This window comes from Aythya ferina (genome assembly GCF_964211825.1).
Source record: "Aythya ferina genome assembly, chromosome: 4".
Taxonomy (NCBI): domain Eukaryota; kingdom Metazoa; phylum Chordata; class Aves; order Anseriformes; family Anatidae; genus Aythya; species Aythya ferina.
The window spans coordinates 60,098,954-60,117,460 of NC_140300.1; the positions used below are offsets into that span (position 1 = coordinate 60,098,954).

General features: G+C 34.2%; 1 protein-coding gene across 1 annotated transcript in view; it reads right to left on the minus strand.

Moving 5' to 3' along the window:
• Positions 1–378: 378 nt before the first annotated feature.
• The window catches only part of TUSC3 (tumor suppressor candidate 3), a 123,732-nt gene continuing 105,603 nt past the window's right edge, over positions 379–18,507 (minus strand). The window contains exons 8-10 of the mRNA XM_084518202.1: positions 10,754–10,828; positions 8,599–8,689; positions 379–671 (exon numbers count right to left, since the gene is read on the minus strand). Coding sequence (XP_084374328.1) covers positions 656–671; positions 8,599–8,689; positions 10,754–10,828 — 182 coding nt within the window. The 3' untranslated portion in view covers positions 379–655. The remainder of the gene's footprint in view (positions 672–8,598; positions 8,690–10,753; positions 10,829–18,507) is intronic.

Consider the following 18,507-nt stretch of genomic DNA (forward strand, 5'->3'; position numbering starts at 1 on the left):
TAATGGTAGCTACAAATATATCAGGTTGTACCATCTCTAGAATGGCTACCGAAGAGCTACACTGTGTTTTGGGGGGATCCTACATGACACTGTGTTAGTATGATCAGTGTGCAAACAATAATGTAAAATTAAAGCTTCTGGGCTGAATTCTATTGTCCGCTAAGATAACAGTTTCAAAGCAAAGTGGTAGCAAGATGTATGGAGTTGTTAAATTACAGTCCCCACCTACATGTTTAGGTATTTCTCTAAACAGGAGTTTAAAGAACAATATTTTGTTCATATGCCAAAACACATCGCAAAAGCTTTTAACAAAATTCAGATGAAAAATCCTGGCAATACACCTTGTATTCTTGTCAATGAGGAAGACTTAAACAAAAGCACATTATAAAGAAATTTATTTAAATTCTTGAGCACTAAGTATACTATATTCATAACTTTTTAGCACTTCCCAATGAGATGTTTACTGTATGTTTCTATAAATTAAGCATTCATTGCATAAAACTGTATTCATTTCTCTATTGGCATACTATATAAATTATCACAAAAACAGACGAACCAACAAAAGATTCTTGAATACATGTAACATTGGCGGGCAGATAATATCAGTAACAGCTTATCTTCATGGTAAGCAGCTCTAAATGAATCCCTCTTGAATTCATTTAATTAAGAAGCTGAAAAGAAAGGAAACATGATTAAATGCTGAGAAATGTCTATAAAATATAGCATCACAATTATTTCAAAAAGAATAAACAAGGACTTGAAAACATTCATTTGAAAAGTCATCCAATGTTTGTGTAATAATCTCTTAAATTTTTATATTCCATTAAGTAATTACTAAGCAAGATGAAAGCCGTCAAATAAAAACCTGAGTGACTGAAGCTTAAATTTTCCTATTAAAAAAATTAAAAAGCAAAATGCACTTCAAACATCTGTTCTCTTCAATCAAGCTCTGCATCTGCTCTTACTACTTAAAGTGAGAACTACCTCTCCCAGGAGATGTTTCACATTTATTTTAAGCATTCTTTACTGTTGAAGTGGCCCCTGAGCAAAGAGGGTATAGAGGACTTAGCAAGGCTCTGTAAGGCTGCAGTTTCTTACATTTTTAATGTTTTAATAAATTAAGAAGTTTCAGATGACATTGTTGCTTCTTTACCCCAGAACACAGCTTTTTATTTACAAAAACAAACAAACAAACAAAAAACATACACATTGCTTGTCACACCTTTCATTTGGGGATTTACAAGGACTTTACCAAAGAAGAGTTATCTTACAAATAGGTTAATGGGAACACAAAGACACAATCACAGACTCAGTTAACAGTACAAACATAAAAACAATGAGCTACTGAATGGAAGGATTTCTACAGCTTCACTGCCTCTAGCTTTGCATAAAAGATCTTTCCACTCCTTTATAGACACGCAGTGTGCTCTAGCATACACATTGTATTAACTTCATCAGTTTTCCATTAATGGCATAATTAATTACTCATTACAGAACAGCCATGCAATTGCCATAAGCTTAAAAGACAGTACCAGTATAAAGATGTTCCCTGCTGTAAAAAGTTGACACGCTTATTAGGCAAGACATACAAACCAAGGCAAAACAGATGGCAACTGGTTGGGTGCTGGAGGGTGATTACTGAAAGGGAAAAGCTAGCAAGAACAACTGCGTGATGAGGTGAATTGTAAGGTGCTGAACAGAGAAGAGAATGCTGAGCACAGTATACTAGAAAGATAACCTAGCTCATAGATTGGTATTTAAGGCCATGTATAGGAAAAAAAGAATTGAGAGGAGAGGAGAGAAGAGAAGAGAGGAATTCAGTCAGTGAAAAATTTTGGAGGTGAAGAGTGGGAAGGGTGAGGATTACAGTAATCATGCAGGTTGTGTTGATAGACAGGGCTGAAAGATATAACTGTAGGAATATATAAATATAGCAGCATCATTTTGAATAAATACACTGTCGTATTTACTGTTCCTTACTTTCTGTTTGTAACTGAACAGCATCTTTAGCAGCTAAGAGACATAATATAGAACATGCGTAAGGTAAACACTGAAAGTAATGTAGAAATTATAAAACAAGCCAAAGAGATGCTCAAAGAAGGAAAAAGCCAAAGGTGGAAAATGACAAAAAGCAAAAACGTCATAAAAATCATGATATAGGGAGTAGCCAAAAAAGAAGGGGAGGAGGCAGCATTTCTGAAAAATCTGTGACAAGTTGGACAACATCTGTTGGAAAAGATCTGCAAAAAGAAAAAAAAAAAAAGAAACCATATCCCCTTAGGCAAAGCACAGCAGGAAAGGATGGCCAAATTGTGCCCTTCCAGACATTAACTAAATGGAAATGGGTACAACAGGTAGGAGGAAATGGCAGAACTTATAAGACTTATAGGAAAGCTATACATGCTAAAAGAAATTTCTAATGGTGACAATCACAGAAGTCCTACTCATTGAACAGCATGCAAACTGCCACAGGAAGAAGCATTCCCTTCTTAAGAGATGTGCTATGGGGCACAATTCAGGTCTGTTCTTCACCTGAAATTCAGGTCTACAAATTGGCACTGAATGTGGACATTTCTCATGGAGAGAAATGCAGTGGTTTGTGGCTATTCATTAATTAGGTATGCTCTTGGATAGTTTAGATGCATGGAAGAGACTGGGCTGTTTTGTTTCCATTTCAATGGACAGCTTCTTTCTCAAGAAGCTGCTGCCTGGCCACATTAAGAATAATAATATAAAAACAATAAATTTGAGGTGCATTGTCTTGATAAATGTGTATTGTAATTCTCCTGCCTTTTAAAATTATTCTTATTTCCTCTGTTTTGAGGAAAATAACCCATTTTGCCATAGACCTAACTGTGAATCTCGGTGTTCAACAGAAATACATTTATCAGTTCATAAACGTGAATCAAACTAATTAGGCATGAAGTCAGTGTGGCACACCTGAGCAGTTCTTTGTAGCACTCATATCTATTAAAAAAAATAATTTGTCTGCATACATGTTCATTTATATTTTACCAATATATTTTTAAGAAATAACTATTCTATTTTATTCACTTGTATTTAATCTCTATTGTTCATTATTATGCAAGTTTTCTTTACTGAAACTAATTTAATTACATTGAGGATAGACATTTCTTATATGGGGTATACGGTGAATGCAAGGAGTTTTGCAGCTCTGGGGCATCTTGTAATTTGTCTGTTCATGTTGCACTGACTGCTTTTCTCTAAGCAATGAATGAATACTTCATGTCTGACTTAACATTTATGTTCATTTCATGAAAATAAGGCATCTTTTATTTATCATGCTATCTTGTAGCTTAGTTCTTTCTCTCTGCTAGTCAATAAAGAATATGTATTTTTTCCATTCTGCCAGTACATAGTTCTGAAGGCTGATTATTCTTTATGATTTAACTAAAACTTCTTCACCTTAATCTTTTCAATAATACACAAATGCAATTGCTATAAAGGCTAATCTGATAATGAAACACTCAAATGCAAGTTAAAAAAAAAAAAAAACACACACCAACTTTTGTTGCATAATGTAAGCAACTTAAAAATTATTTGAAAACTTCAACTTTTCAGCTGTTCGTATGATTTAAAATCAGATTAAGAAAAAAGTACATGGTAAGTCATAGACTTGAAAGGACTGTAAGAGGTGTGAACAATAACAAAACCATACTAAAAATTAATGCAGAAAATAAAGCATAAAAGACAACACACTTGGTAAATTTCAGCCAAAGCTGAAAAGAAAAAAAAAAAATATATTTTTTTAATATTAGTAAACAGTGGGTAAGACTTTTGTCTGTCTGTCCTCTTGAAGAAACCAGTGTTACAAATATTTACATTCCTAATATTCATAATAATACACTACTGTGCTAGCGTACTGATACCTTCTGTTTTGTTCTTATTGTCCTTTCTCATTCTTAATATTTTCTGTGCTTTTTTTGGACTGCAACTGCCTGAAGTGACATTTGCATTGAACTTTCAAAGCTCTTTTCTGACCAGAAAAGCTAACCTAGAGTTCATACGTTTGGCTCAGAGTTAAGTATATTCTCTCTGTTGTTACTGATAAAATTTTGTGCTTATATAGTGAAATTTTATTGCTCAATGACTGAATATCTGATACTTAATATATCACTTATTCAGTTTAAATGTTGGGGTGAAAAAGCTTCTAAAAATATTCCTAACAACACCGTTATCTTATCCAGAAAGCTTTATAAAGTGGAAAATGTTCAACAGTGTGAAATAAAATTAATGAATTATCATTCAGCCATCAATGACAACAATTAAAATAAAAGTTTTAGCACAATTAAAGATTCTATCTTGCTCCTTACAAAAATGTAGTTTAGTACCAGCATGAAAAAAATCTGCCCTGATAAAAATGGCTCCAGGGGAGAGATTTATTACATGCTAACTCATCCATCATGATTGTGTACTCAGTAAGTAACCTTCACGGTGACCTCCATTTTACATCACCTCTCTCATTCCAAAAGTTGATCGTATAAGAGTATTTTACCAACATAGGAACTTTTTTTTTTTTTTTCCCCAACACTAACCTTCAGAAAGTAATATTCTGTGGAAGGAAGAATTGAAAACTTAATTGGAAGATGTCTGAAGTAGATGAAAATAATGTAAACATAATGTTACTTTTCCTTCCTACATACATACGTGCCCTTTATAGAGCACGTTTATAGACTTGTGCTGTTCTCTAGCACTTTTCTGTTTGTCACAGAAATTAACACTGACAATGGCATTACTGGGGTCAAGGAAGTAACAGCATTCCCAGTACTTTTATTTATGCACGTTAGAAAAGGAAATGACTGTTTTACTCCAGTTTTTGACTCCTGCTTTATGTTTATCTATCTCTGTTTTTGATTTATCTTCACTACATAGAGGTCAGTGGAGAGAATGAGGATGCACAGAAGGTTATGTTACTTTTTCAGTTTTTATTGATGCATACTGCATACTGCTTCACAGAGGACTTGATTGTTTAGTGACAGCACAAACAATTTGGTATATTAGACCTTTTTTTTTTTTTTTTTAAGACAGAAGTTGATGCTTGTGATTATGTATATAGCATTAAAACAACATTTTCTTTAAATACTGCTTTCGGCATGTGTAGATTCTTTCATAAACATTCTTTTTTTCTGACAAATCATTAGTATGCATTGTTGTTACTGTTGTTACAGACAAAGCTTTACTAGCCTGAGGACAATTTATCACATAAAGACTGATAGTTTCAAGGTGAAACCTACTAACAGTGAAAGTAAACAGACAGACATATTTCACATTGTAAGACATATCTACACCAGGATAAACTGATGGGACAAGAAGCTCTTTGGAAAGATGCTGAGAAATTCATACAAAAAGATCAATGTGTATCAGCATATATGACTAAGATTTAAGAGCAGGATATAAAATTAATGGAGCAATGAGAACATAACAGAATTTATATACTTAGTCTACCTTACTGTTCTGTGTGTTCACTTTAAATTAAAATTAATTAAGTATGAGCATAAAGAAACTTCTCCTCTTCAGAAAGAGTATGGCAGTGTCATGTAGACTACATGGTTGAGACAACTGAAGTGTCAAAGAATCCATAGTATGTTTATTTATAATAACAGAACATAAAATGGGTTCAGAACTACCCAAGAGACCAACAAAACCCTCAAAGGAAAACCTCTCCTTAACAATGGAAAGGAACAGATAAGTAAATTAAACATTTGGAAACAAACAAATTTAATCATGGCAAAGTAATATGATCAGTTCTAGTGACGGTTTCCAGTAATTCTGCACTGAATGAGGATTTAAGACTGAATGGTTAGTTCATTCCCATGAAAACAGAGAATCTAGAAGAGTACAAGCAAGCCTGTAAAACCTTGCTAAATCCTGTAGAAGCAGTAATGTGGCAAAAACAAAAACAAGGAACAACTTCAACACACCAAGTCAGCTACTAAATGTTTCTCATGTACTCAGCATCCATGGAGTTCATTCTTTCATGAATTTATCTCATGGGTATTGATTAGTAAGTTGTGATGCTGATTCTAACTCAGCTCCTTAGGACAGATTTTGGTTTATGGGTCTAACAGTTTCTTCACAGTAGCAGCATGATGAAGCAGTATCTCACTTTAACAGGATTGTAATGAATCATTCTTTTCAGCGCTATCCTAGAGTTCTTTTATTTCTTTCTTCACCAGCTGTAACATAATAACGTGCATTTTTCCACATGCATTGCATATCAAACTAAATTTACCGAACCTTTGATAGAAATCAAATTTTCTCTCTCTCTCTCTCTCTTTTTTTTTTTTTTCTCCTGCTTCTTCACATCCTTTATTCTTAGTTTGGATACTAACAGAGGAGTCTAAAATCTACACAGGCTTCAACTTCTGCTAGACAACTGAAAAAAGATGTCTTATTTTTTCACTAAGAACAGATCCAGTTGTTGAAAAAAAAAATCTGCTTCCCCAAAATTTACAGCAAAAAACATTAGCAAGAAAAGAAGGAAATTCCCCAGAAAACAAGTATGCATGAACATCTATGGTGTTGTGTTCACAAGGTACGGTTCAACCTCAGACATCTTAAGTGTAACATGAGAGTCTAAAATGTCTAGTGTTAGCATTCAGAAATACCATGCAAGGTCTGGAAGTTGGCAAAATCATATAAGCATGTTGTTAATATGTGGTAAGAACATTCCTAAGATGAAAGAATTAAAAATGAAAAGTGACCTTAATGTGCTGCAGATGAAGCTAATAATTACTTCAACCTAAGCTCTTAATGGGAAGTAAGAATATCTCACACTTTTAGAGACTAGATTCTGTTCTTCACCCCAAGTTATTGAAGGCTAAAAGGTAGAATATGTCGAGAGGCTGTACAGACTACCCCTAATTGAAAATTACAAACCCCATACTGATGAAATCTTGCAGTATTATAGTATTGAGCTCTTTAAAGAGCTTTTCCCTTTCCAGCAGGAAAGAGTAAAAAGCAGGAACAGCCCTTCTGTGCATATTGCAAGGGGAAGAGCTCTATTGTCTTGAATGGTAGAACAAAGCACAGAATATAAAACTGGCTACTGCACTAATGCACTAGAGCTAGTCATAGAAAGCAATACTAAGAGAAAAACTGTAGAAGTATTCTTTACATGATTTGTTAACAGTGGCATTAACAGCGGAACTGTTAAAATTAACAGACAGTTCTTTTGTTCTCTACTTCAAAATATAGCCTTCAATCTATGGTGCAAAACCTTCCTTTATTTATATTTTGTATATGTATTAGATGACATTTCATCATGTCAGATCTTTCAGCAAAATGTTACTGTATCTATACAGCAACTTGAATATCATCCACTTACTTTCATCCATGTTAAATAGTGATGTAGATTAGTATTCTGTGAATGATTAGTCTACTAGTTTATAAAAAACAATTTTACTGGAAATAAGGCAAACATCTTATTTAAAATGCATTGTGGACAGCTAGAGGGAGGAAAACAGCTCACATGCATCTTATCTCTATCGTAAAGCCTTACATAGCACATTAAGACTATGCCAACTGTATAATATGAACATATATATACATGAAAATATATTAAAAAGGAGCAAAGACTGGAGCAAAAGAAAGAACAGCATAGTTTCAAATAGGATCAAAAGTCAACGGAACAAAACTATTAATCTTGGAGATTTGTTGGAACAACAGAAGACTCTTCCTCATTAAAAATATTTTAGTCATCTTATAAAAGAAAGCTTTGAATGAGAAAAATCAACAGATCTCTCTGTTTTGTTCCACAAACTTGATGACTCAGGAAATGTCACTGTATGGCTTTTATCTCAGTAACCTGGTCCATCATTACTACAGCACTGAAGACTTCACATAATTGCACATTTCCCTTTCCTCTGGGGTAGGATTTTTCATGTAAAAAAAAATTATACTGGGATTAAGAGAAAATGATATGGATTTTTAACAGGCTGCTGAAAAAATACGTTAACAGATGAGCAAGGCGATGTGAATCAAGTCTAGAACTCTACAGGTGACTCACAGATGAGAGCATCCACCTGCAAAATGGAGAGAGCTTCCCTACATCCTTGGGCAAGAACTGTTTTTCCTTTACTGTTTCTCCACTTTTTTCTTCTTGTCTGACAAACTACAACTGTTTAATTGGCAGATGTAAATATAATTAAAGATCATAACCCTTTATTTCCTCTCTGGTGTTTCTGACAAAAAAGATGGAACGTGGTGATAAAGCATAGCTTAGCACTGTACACTGGTTTGGTGTTTCTTTTATCTTAGTTTCAAAGACGCACAAAAAAATATCTAAAAAAGGTTTATAAGTTTAAGCACATGTTTTCCTTTGCATTTTTAGTGGTGGCACCGTAGATGCCATGGTCTGTGCTCAAACCAATTTAACTGATCTGCAGTAACAGTCATGTCAACCCCACTAGCTTTCCAGCCCTTTTTGGTTCGTTTTGATTAATCACCTTTCTTCCTGCTTCTTCCAGATCCCACAGACTCCAGTGATAAAAATTAAATATCTGTTACCTAAAAGCTATTCTTAAACTTATTCAAAGTTACTGAAATATATAAAATGAGAATTTATTGAGAGATTACCTATATGGGTAGCCATGGTATTTGGAACGGAATATCGACAAAAGGAAGCTGAAGAAAAAGACCACCAGACCCAGGCCTACCAGGCATATTACTGGAAAGAAAACAACTTTGTTTACTAGCATATAAAAGATTTAAACTGGAATTTCTACAAAAAATATTATTTATGTCAATCATTTATAAGGAATTTTGACAGTGAAATACAAAACTGTTGCTGCCTTGCCTACTGATGCCCGCTATCTTCTGACAGGATTTCAAACACACATGGAAATAATATTTATGGTTATTAAGAAAAAATAACTTGTCAGTATGAATGTATTTTCAAGAAAAGAGTAGCAATTTGCAACTCAAATGTGTGTGGATACAAACACCTTACCACTGATAATGGATTTAGTAACCCTGTAAATTATACATATCAAGTAATGTCATTTCAGGTTTTTGCTTGTTCTTTTCAGAAAACAAATCACATTTAGAAAAATACTGCTTGACTAATGGAATCATGTTCTCTCTAGTCAACCCTCTAAGGCTAAAGTAACAGCAAAGGCTGTTTAGTAGCTACTGTATCTAATTCTTAATGGCTAAAATATTACACTGTATTAAGTTCCAAGATTGGTAGCCAAATTATTTTTTACTCTTAACAACAATATTAATCTTCTGGTACTGAAGATAAGTAATAATGACACAGAGCTTCTCATAGCACCTAGATGAGATGCAAGCTCTTTTAAGTCTTTTCAGGCTACAAATGAATTAGCAAACTAAAAACTTAAATTAAGAAATGATATGTGAAACAGCAGTTGGCACCTATATGCCATAGCATAAAATTTTATCAGTCATCACTGTTCACTCAATTGTACGTAAGTGGGGGAAAACAAAATAAAAATAAAAAAAAATGTTTTACAAGCTGTTGCAGATAATTGAGATGCATCTCATCTACATTAGGTTATGTTTTGGTTCTAATGAGCAAATTTGGTTTTAAAAGCTTTTCTTATACTATTCCTAACCTAGGCAAACCTTTGCTATTTAATTGCAATATTTCTGTGTCAAAAGTGGCTGGCTTTGAGCAAAGAACAAGCAACCATGAAGTCAGTGAACCTGAAAACAGATGCATTTTTTCATTAAAATTGGCCATGTGAAAACTGACATATGTAAATTTAAATATATGATTTCTGCAGTTATTTTAAGAAAACTAGCCATATACAAATCTTATAAACACATTTTATCATCAAAAAATCATCAGTCACAAATACGACTTCAAAACATGAATAAATAAATTCATAAGCATGAGCAAACAATGCAAGGCAAGTACACAGAAAGCATTCATGTAAGGACCACAAGCAGAAAGGAGTTTGATTTTGTACTGTAGTCCATTGTTATTTCACTTACATTCACACACCCAGCTGCAATCTGGATCTATGATCTATGATCGCATGCCGATTAAACTCATGTCAATGTCTCTTTCAAAAGCAGTATTAGTTACATACTTTCATATCATGCTCTTACACGACTTATTGCCAAAAATCTTTTAAATATTCTGAATGACAATGAAATTCAGAAAAATATTAAACTTGCACTTCAGCCTTAGAATCTTTAGACATTACAGAATAGGGTATGTTCTATACTGTTGGGCTTTCACTTTCCTGTGGAAACCTACAATATTGGCAAAGTGTACCAAGAAAGAGAGTTGTTTCCACTCCTTCCAATATCGTCATCTTAAGCATTTTAAATGCCTGAATTCATGTTTTAAAAACAATATTTTATAACTCTTGTTCTTTAACTCACTGACTTTCAAATAATCCTAATCCAAAAATCATTCACACTATGCCTTACTACATCACGGAGATGCTGTGTTAACCTGTAGGTTGGCTGGGGATGCTTAAGCCATTTATATATATACATATTCGTGCATATATATATATACATACATACATATATATATATATATATATATATATATATATATATATATTACAGCTACAACTTCATATGAATGCAGCTTTATCTCCTGAAGGTTTATGCTATCTTTTCTACACCACAAAACTTAAAAATTGTTTTAAGGGATACCTTTTGAAAACTTAATCAGGATTAATCAGATTCATCTGTAATTTCTCAATATCTTTTAATTGTGCAAACATTATTTTATTTGAAATAAGCAACTTACTTCTCCTCTTTCCAACATCCCCTTTGGAAGTAGCAGCTTCATTCAGGAGTACCATTCCCATGGTGATAGCAGCATCTGTATTGCCATTGTCAAGGAAACGGCAGATGTGTGGATACCTCAGGAAGTCACAAAGGTACAGCTAAAAACTAAAGTTTTCAAGGTAAATAAATGAAAAAATATTTACATACAAAGCTGCATATCACAATCTGTACCGTAACAATAGATTCACCTGTAGCAAAAGTAGGTAGCAACATTTTCCTTTGTGCATTCGACATAAAAGAGGATAGGAGGTTCAAAAAGCTTTAAAGGGTAAGTCCTCATGTAGGACACACAACGTTTGGAGAGTTATGGAAATAGCTATTCCCCAATATCTTCCAATATTCCGTATATTGGAAATAAAAGACTTTAGACAATGGAGACTAAAACCAGAAATCATTGTTATTGCACACAATTCACTGCTGGTTTTTTTTGTTTGTTTTTTTAATGAAAATTGAAGCAGTTGGACTGCTTTATCTTCCTCTGCTTCTAGACAGATATTAGCTCCCTCTTTAGTGTCATATTGCTTAATAGTTCAGCAGAGAAACATCCCAGAGGCAAAGTCCTCAGTCACTTGCAGTGTTTTATTGCCTAATTATTACTGTTACAAATATGAACAAGCACATAATGATAAAGCAATTTGACTAATTTAGCAAGATCTTAAACCATTCACTTAATTGTTTATTTGAAATTGTATAAATAAAAAGAATGGTTACTACTGTGCTTAACATCTGTTCTGAGGAGGAGGCATGCATGAATGCCACACTGAAGCAGGAGCATGTCATGTGAGTTATATTTCACAATGTCAGAAAATGCAAACTTTGAGACAACTGAATCTTGAATAAGGATTATTATTTTTTTTAATTTTACTGACTCTGGGGCTAGGTAGCAGGATGACAGACTATCAACTTTAAGAATGAGATGTATTCCAATTTACCTACACAGATAATGCACGAGAGATACTTCAAACATGCTACAACCATGAACAATATGTGCATCCTCTAACATTATACTTGCACTAATCCTATCAATATTTGTATTAACATTTTTTTTCATGTTAGAAATTGATCAATATTAGACCAAAATTCTTAAAGACATCTTGAATCACAGTTACACAATTTCAAACTGAGACTGGGCAAAACTATTAGAAATGTCATAGAATCATAGAATCATTCATGTTGGAAAAGACTTCTAAGATCATCTAATCCAACCTTTAACCTAGTACTAAAGTCTACTATTAAACCATGCTAATAAGTTCTAAATCTACACATTTCTTGAAGACCTCCAGGAATGGTGACTCAACCATTTCTCTGGGCAGCATATTCCAATACTGCACACCCCTTTCAGTGAAGAAATTTCTCCTAATATCCAACTTACACCTCCCCTGTAGCAACTTGAGGCTATTTCCCCTTGTCTTATCACTTGGAAAAGCTAAAAGCATATCAATGCTAACATCATCCCACTTCAGTGGAGATCAACAGCCTGACTAGGGGTAGTGGCTTTAAACTAAAAGAGGAGAGATTTAGATCAGAGGTTAGAAGGAAATTCTTCACTCAGAGGGTGGTGAGGCACCAAACAGGTTGTTCAGAGAGGTTGTGGATGCCCCAACCCTGGAGGTGTTTAAGGCCAGGTTGGACAAGGCTCTGAGCAAGCTGATCTAGTGGGTGGCATCCCTGACCATTGCAGAAAAGTCGGAACTAGATGGTCCCTTCCAACCCAAACTGTTCTATGACTCTATGATTCACATTTGAGACTTCTAGATTTCATACATGAAGAATAAGAAAAGTCAAATATTGAATAATGGGATTAACAAAAATAAGCATCAGTGTTGAAAAAAAGGTAGATACTCATCTCTGCAATATCAAATAAATACAAGTATAAACAATCTTTTGGGTACAGACATCTTATCTACAGTCCTAAATTAGACACTAGCAACACATTAGTAGCCTGAATTACTTTTCTCACACATGCACAAGGTATAAGGCACAGAGTGACCCTTTTGAATAAATGGTTATATTCAAGTTCTGCACAAAATCATTGCTTAGAATTGGCTGGGGAGTGAAAAAGTGGGGGATCTAACTCCTCCTAAACTCACTCCCCGTCTTTCTGATGATGCTGTCCTACTTTACCTAGAGAAAAAATGCAAAATTCTTAAAGGCAGAGAAAATTAAGAAACAATAATTGAATCCCAACAATACCGGGGAAAAATCTCTTTCAATTCCCAGTCTTAAGGCCATTTATAATTTGTTTGTTTTTCCCCAAAGCATCAGAAACTCAGAATCAATAGACATAGGAATTTGTTAAATTTATGTTGAGAGACATCAGCATCACTATTATCTTCTTTTTCAATGACTGTTTTGAAGGAAAAGGTCTAAAATGTATTGATTGTTCCTAATGCAATGCTGTCCAGATGCGGACTGTGTTAAAGGAATTGGTGATTTCAAGGGACTTGTGCACCAGGATGCTTCATTGTGAATCTCAGAAGATGTTAGTTTCATTAATCAGACATTAACATATGTAGAATTGTATACCTAAGTACTTTTGGCATTTAAATACAACTGAAGGCAAAAATAACCTGGAAATAATGAAAATGCGTCAAACATAGTCATATTACTACTGGGAAGACTGCAGATGAAAAGTAAAAGAAAAACAAGAAAAAATTAGTAGGTAAATATACAAGGAGTTTGAAGCTTCAGATAATGAATAGTTTGTTTCAGTGCAAAATCTGGAACACGAGGTTCCAACTCAACATCTGGAAGCACTTCTTTACTGTGTGGGTGACGGAGCACTGGCACAGTGAACTGTGCTGATTTTTTTTCCCAAGTCTTTTGGAGTCTCACATCATTACCCCTACAACTTCCCTCACACTGTCACTATTTTTGCTTCAGTTGTTGCTTTCTAACTTTAGCCTCACTTGGTTAGTGTCAATGACACCGGCTTTATAACTTCACACTCTAACAGTGAGTGTGTCACTTACTTTATGACGTTGAAGCAAAAGAATCAGTCTTACTGAGTTCTGATTTCAATGCAATCATTAGCTTTTTACCACAGAATTCTTAGCCTAACTTAATATATTGGGCTACTGTTTCCTAATACTGCATGTTTTTTTTACATTATTGTGATATTTCACAAAATAGCTCAATGGTCCTAGCTACAGAGATAATCTTTTATGATAACATATTCTTCCAGTATTAGTTACTTGGAATATTGTTTACTTCGAAGTTTTCTATGCACAAAAAATAAGATGGCATTAAAAGATGTACTTATTTTCTGTTTCTCTTTATCCCTGTTACTATGCATCATGCAATTATCCTGAAAACATGAGGGAAGTGTGGCACTCAGATAAACCATGGCTAGCAAATGTTTCAAATTCAGGTGCTTATGTTTTCTGATAAATGTATACTTTTGTAGGTAGTTTGTGTGAGTACAAATCCAGTTAAGTATCTTCTCATTTTTAAATTTGGAATGATTTACCTACTGAAATTCTGCTGCCCTTTTTTCCCCAGCTGGTACATACTTTTCATAGAAATTGACAACATACACAATTCAGTTAGTTCTTTTGAAAAGGCTCCAAATATTTTGATACATGAGGGAGATCAGTTTAATAGCATGATGAAAAACAGTGATCACCAAAATTCATAAGATTATTAATAAAATGATCAGCAGTAGCAGAGCATAATATTTAGCTCTGTAAATACCAAGGTGCTTGCCTGGAAGTATTAAAAAACAAAAATAAACATTGCATCAACAAACTATGATAGCTACCTTACAAAATGAAAGTGATTACTAGTAAATTCTGGCTACTGTTTATTAGCATCCTTTGACTGAAAATTTAATTGCTACTAATTCCAGCCAGAGTACCCAAAAGGAAGAAAATCTGGTAATCCATAAATGTATTAATGTACCATTTGTATATTTTCTTCACAAATTTAGTCCTAATCTGTTGTGAGTGGGGAGAAAAAGGAGAGAAAATGAATTGATAGACAACTCGTTAGCTTTGTGAAAAAGTTTGGTGGCCTCATTCATAATCTGCTGGATTACTGCCAAGAGTAAAAAACAAAACCTACATTAACATTATTCACATAAAGAAACAAGTGCATTAAAGCTGCAGATCACGCAGCTTGCTTAATAACACATGAGCAAGAACAACAGGAGGACAAAATGTTCATCCACTCAACTTTGTGCTCAGTTTATTGTTAACTAAAATAGGGACAGGTTATCCCTTGAACTTTAAAAACCTCTTATTCACTTTATTGTGCGTGGATAAAAGGAAAGCACATACTTATTTTTTTTTTTACTTTTTTTTTTTTTTTTTTGTGAAGAAGTATCAAGATTTACAGGAAAATCAATGCCTTTATTTCCCCCCCCCCTTTTTTTTTTTTTCTCTGAGTAATACTAAGTAAAACATGATAAAATTCTTTACTGCCCCCTTATGAGAAGGACATATTCCACTTACCTAGCGAAATACCAGCCTTAACGTTTTCCTGCTAATATTTAAACCTCTAAAATACCTGTTATAACTTCAGAAATATTGACCACATTACACATTCTTTAACTGAACCATTTCAAGGTGTATTTAACTTTCAACTTACATTTGAGAAATCCCAAGATAACATGCATTCCAATCATTCTGTTTAGGAAATATTCTTTAGCTATGTGCAATTCTTGAAAACAAGGTATTAGTCACTTTTCTACCTTGAGAATCTGACTTTTTTACGTTAGTGTGAAGATAATAATCAAGACAAAAAGTACAGTTCCGAATTTAAACATTTCTCAGTTTCTTTCATGACATTGTTGCTTCAGTTCATGAACAACGATTCTAATATTCCACTTTGGCTCTTCAATGTATCATCAATTCTGAATTAGATCATAACTATCTCAGTGGATGGTTCGACAGGCCTTGAGGGCTGAGGAAGGAGGCAAGTTTAAGATAGCAATCTTTGTATGTCTGATCTCAGCGAAGAGGGATGAATCCTAAATCATCAGCTGAGAAAACAGAGCATAATTTGAAAATGTTTTGAATATGAGCTTAATTTACTCATTAATTGTACAGAATCAGAACATACCTCAATACTTTTAATTGCCTGAACGTAGATGTACTGATCATCACAGCAACAACCCTGAACATTACACAGAATGGCTGAGATCATCTAGTCCTACCTCTCTGCTGAACCAGGGTCCCCTAGGGCACGTTACATCTGGATTGTGTCCAGAAAGCTTTTGAATATCTCCAGGGAATCCCTTTCCAGGAATTGAGGTGAGGCTGACTGACCTGCAGCTCCCTTCTTGCCCATTTTGAAGACTAGAGTAACATTCACTTTCTTCCATTCCTCAGACTTCTGGCCTTCCTTGTCACATTTTTCCACACTCTGACAACATCCCCATGTTCACCCCACGTGGTCCCTGCTTCTGTCTCCTGTATACCTCCAACTTATGTTAGAGTTTTGTCAGGAGTTCCTTATTCATCCTTGCAAGTCTCCTGCCCCCTTTGCTCCATTTCTTGCTCAGCTCAAGACACTCTGGCCTCAGACACACCAAATAGCTTTCCAGAAGTTTAGAAGTTATACAGCTTTTACAAGTTAGTCTTGGCAGTCAAGTTCCCCTCAACTCATTGAAACATGCAGTTCATAACTCTAAAGATGTTGGAAGTCTGCATTTCAACCATGTAAGTACCAAGCAAAATACACCATTCTTCTTTCTCGTGCCTTTTCATCAATTTTACAGAGCAGAGAATTAATTTGATACTAATATAGAATCTCTTATGTTGAAAACAGTTTTTTTATTATTCATTCAATTAATGTCAGCTTCAATCCATTAGAACTGCACCAAGATTATCACTTTAATCCACAGATAATCTGATGGAACCTGCCCTCCAGTGATGCTGTTACTTATTAGAAAATGGAAAGACTTTATACAAGCTTTAGGAATAGAGAAAGATTCTGGAATGCTTTTTAATTCAGCTGCAACAAAATAGCATAAAGATACCTGCTTAGGCTTGTACTAAATCACTAATCAAGCATTCATCCCTCCGTTCAGGGTTTTCCAGCCTGATTTGCATCCTAATTATTCATATCAGTGTTGCCTTTTAGGATCACATTTAAAATGAACTTTGGAAAGATTAATTTTACTTTCAATATTTATGACCTTTTCAGTTCTGTAAAGTATATCTGATGGAATTTCAGGGTTAGTCCTGTCCATCTTACAAATTTTTGTAGTGTAGTTGCCATTGTACAAAACAAATATTATTTCTGACCTTATTTACGCTTTATAAACTGCCTCTAGAAATTTTCTGTCCTAGAGGCACATGAATCACAGAAGCGTTCACCAGAACAGGCAGATATGTAGCAGTACTTTAGTTTCCCTGCTTTACATTATTTTTAAGCACTTACAAATGCTATACTTGCTTTAGTACGTTGCATCTTCTCTTTGCTAGTATACAACTAATTCTTTAGCATGTACACATACCATCTCTCTTGCTCTCTCTAAGCACCTATAGATTTTTTAAAGAATATCACAGATTATTTTTCTATATCTTAAGTCACCACCAATACGACTCTAGGCTGGTATTGTGCTTTCCTTCGCTTTTAAAGACCTGCATGATACCGTAATAGATACAGTTTATCCTCATATGAATGTACTCAGGGACTATTCAATTTATTAAAAACTGTCTGTGGATACAAAAGGTACAAAAATACTTAACTTCTGACAATGTTTCTGCATCTTTCAGTCAAATAAACGTGTCTCTTAACAATTAAAATACCCATTAGATTTAAACTGATAGCTAAAGAAATCCTGAAAAATTCTGTTGGCTTTAGCCTGTGGTCAGTGAATGTCTTCTGGTCTGTGGACTACTAGTCAGATAGTTACAAAAGGCAAATGAGGAAAATCAGGCAACTGTCAGAGCAGCCCACAACTAAATTTGTTTCTGAGGGGTTTGTACTCCTACTGAAAAATTTTAGAGATGCAGATATTGAAAATGGTTAATGGGAAAATTACCTAACTACAGGGATAGCAATTTCATACACAGGACAAACATCCCATCAGAGAGTAACTCGCCAAATTATCATTCAATTAGCTGATGAAATAGAATTATGAAATAGTATGTTGTACTGACAAAAAAAGAGTTGTAAATTTAAAGTCCCTGTGCATCATTTTGACATCTAACAAACTTTAGGGTCTTTCTCAAGAGATCATATTATGAATTATTTTGAGATGAAAGCAGAGGGAGAATGAGATAATAGAAGGAAACATCAATGACAGTATTCCTATTTTTTCTAATTAGCATCTCCTTATGCATTGTTACATTTGGGAGGAATCAGGTAGACTCCAAAAGAGCCAGAAGCTCCTACAAGGTTAACAGATAGACAGTATTAGAGCCTAAATGCAAGCAGATTAAGTAGATTATAGAAAATATACACCATGTTTTGCTGCGCTGGACATTGATTTCCACAGTTAATTAAAAAAAAAAAAAAAAAAAAAAGTTTAAAAATGCTATAATTTTGTGCTATTCCATCTTTTTCCACTGTGGTGATCTTCCCTTTTTTCCTTATCCTTATGATTGAACAAATAAAAAACTTGTATCACTGCTTTCATTAGCACCTTCTTTTACACAATAATTTGGGACATAATTTGATTCCATTACGCATGACTGATAGTGTCTTAGAACACAGATCTAAATGAGCATTGTTCAACTGACACTGACTCAAAATTTCAGGTTC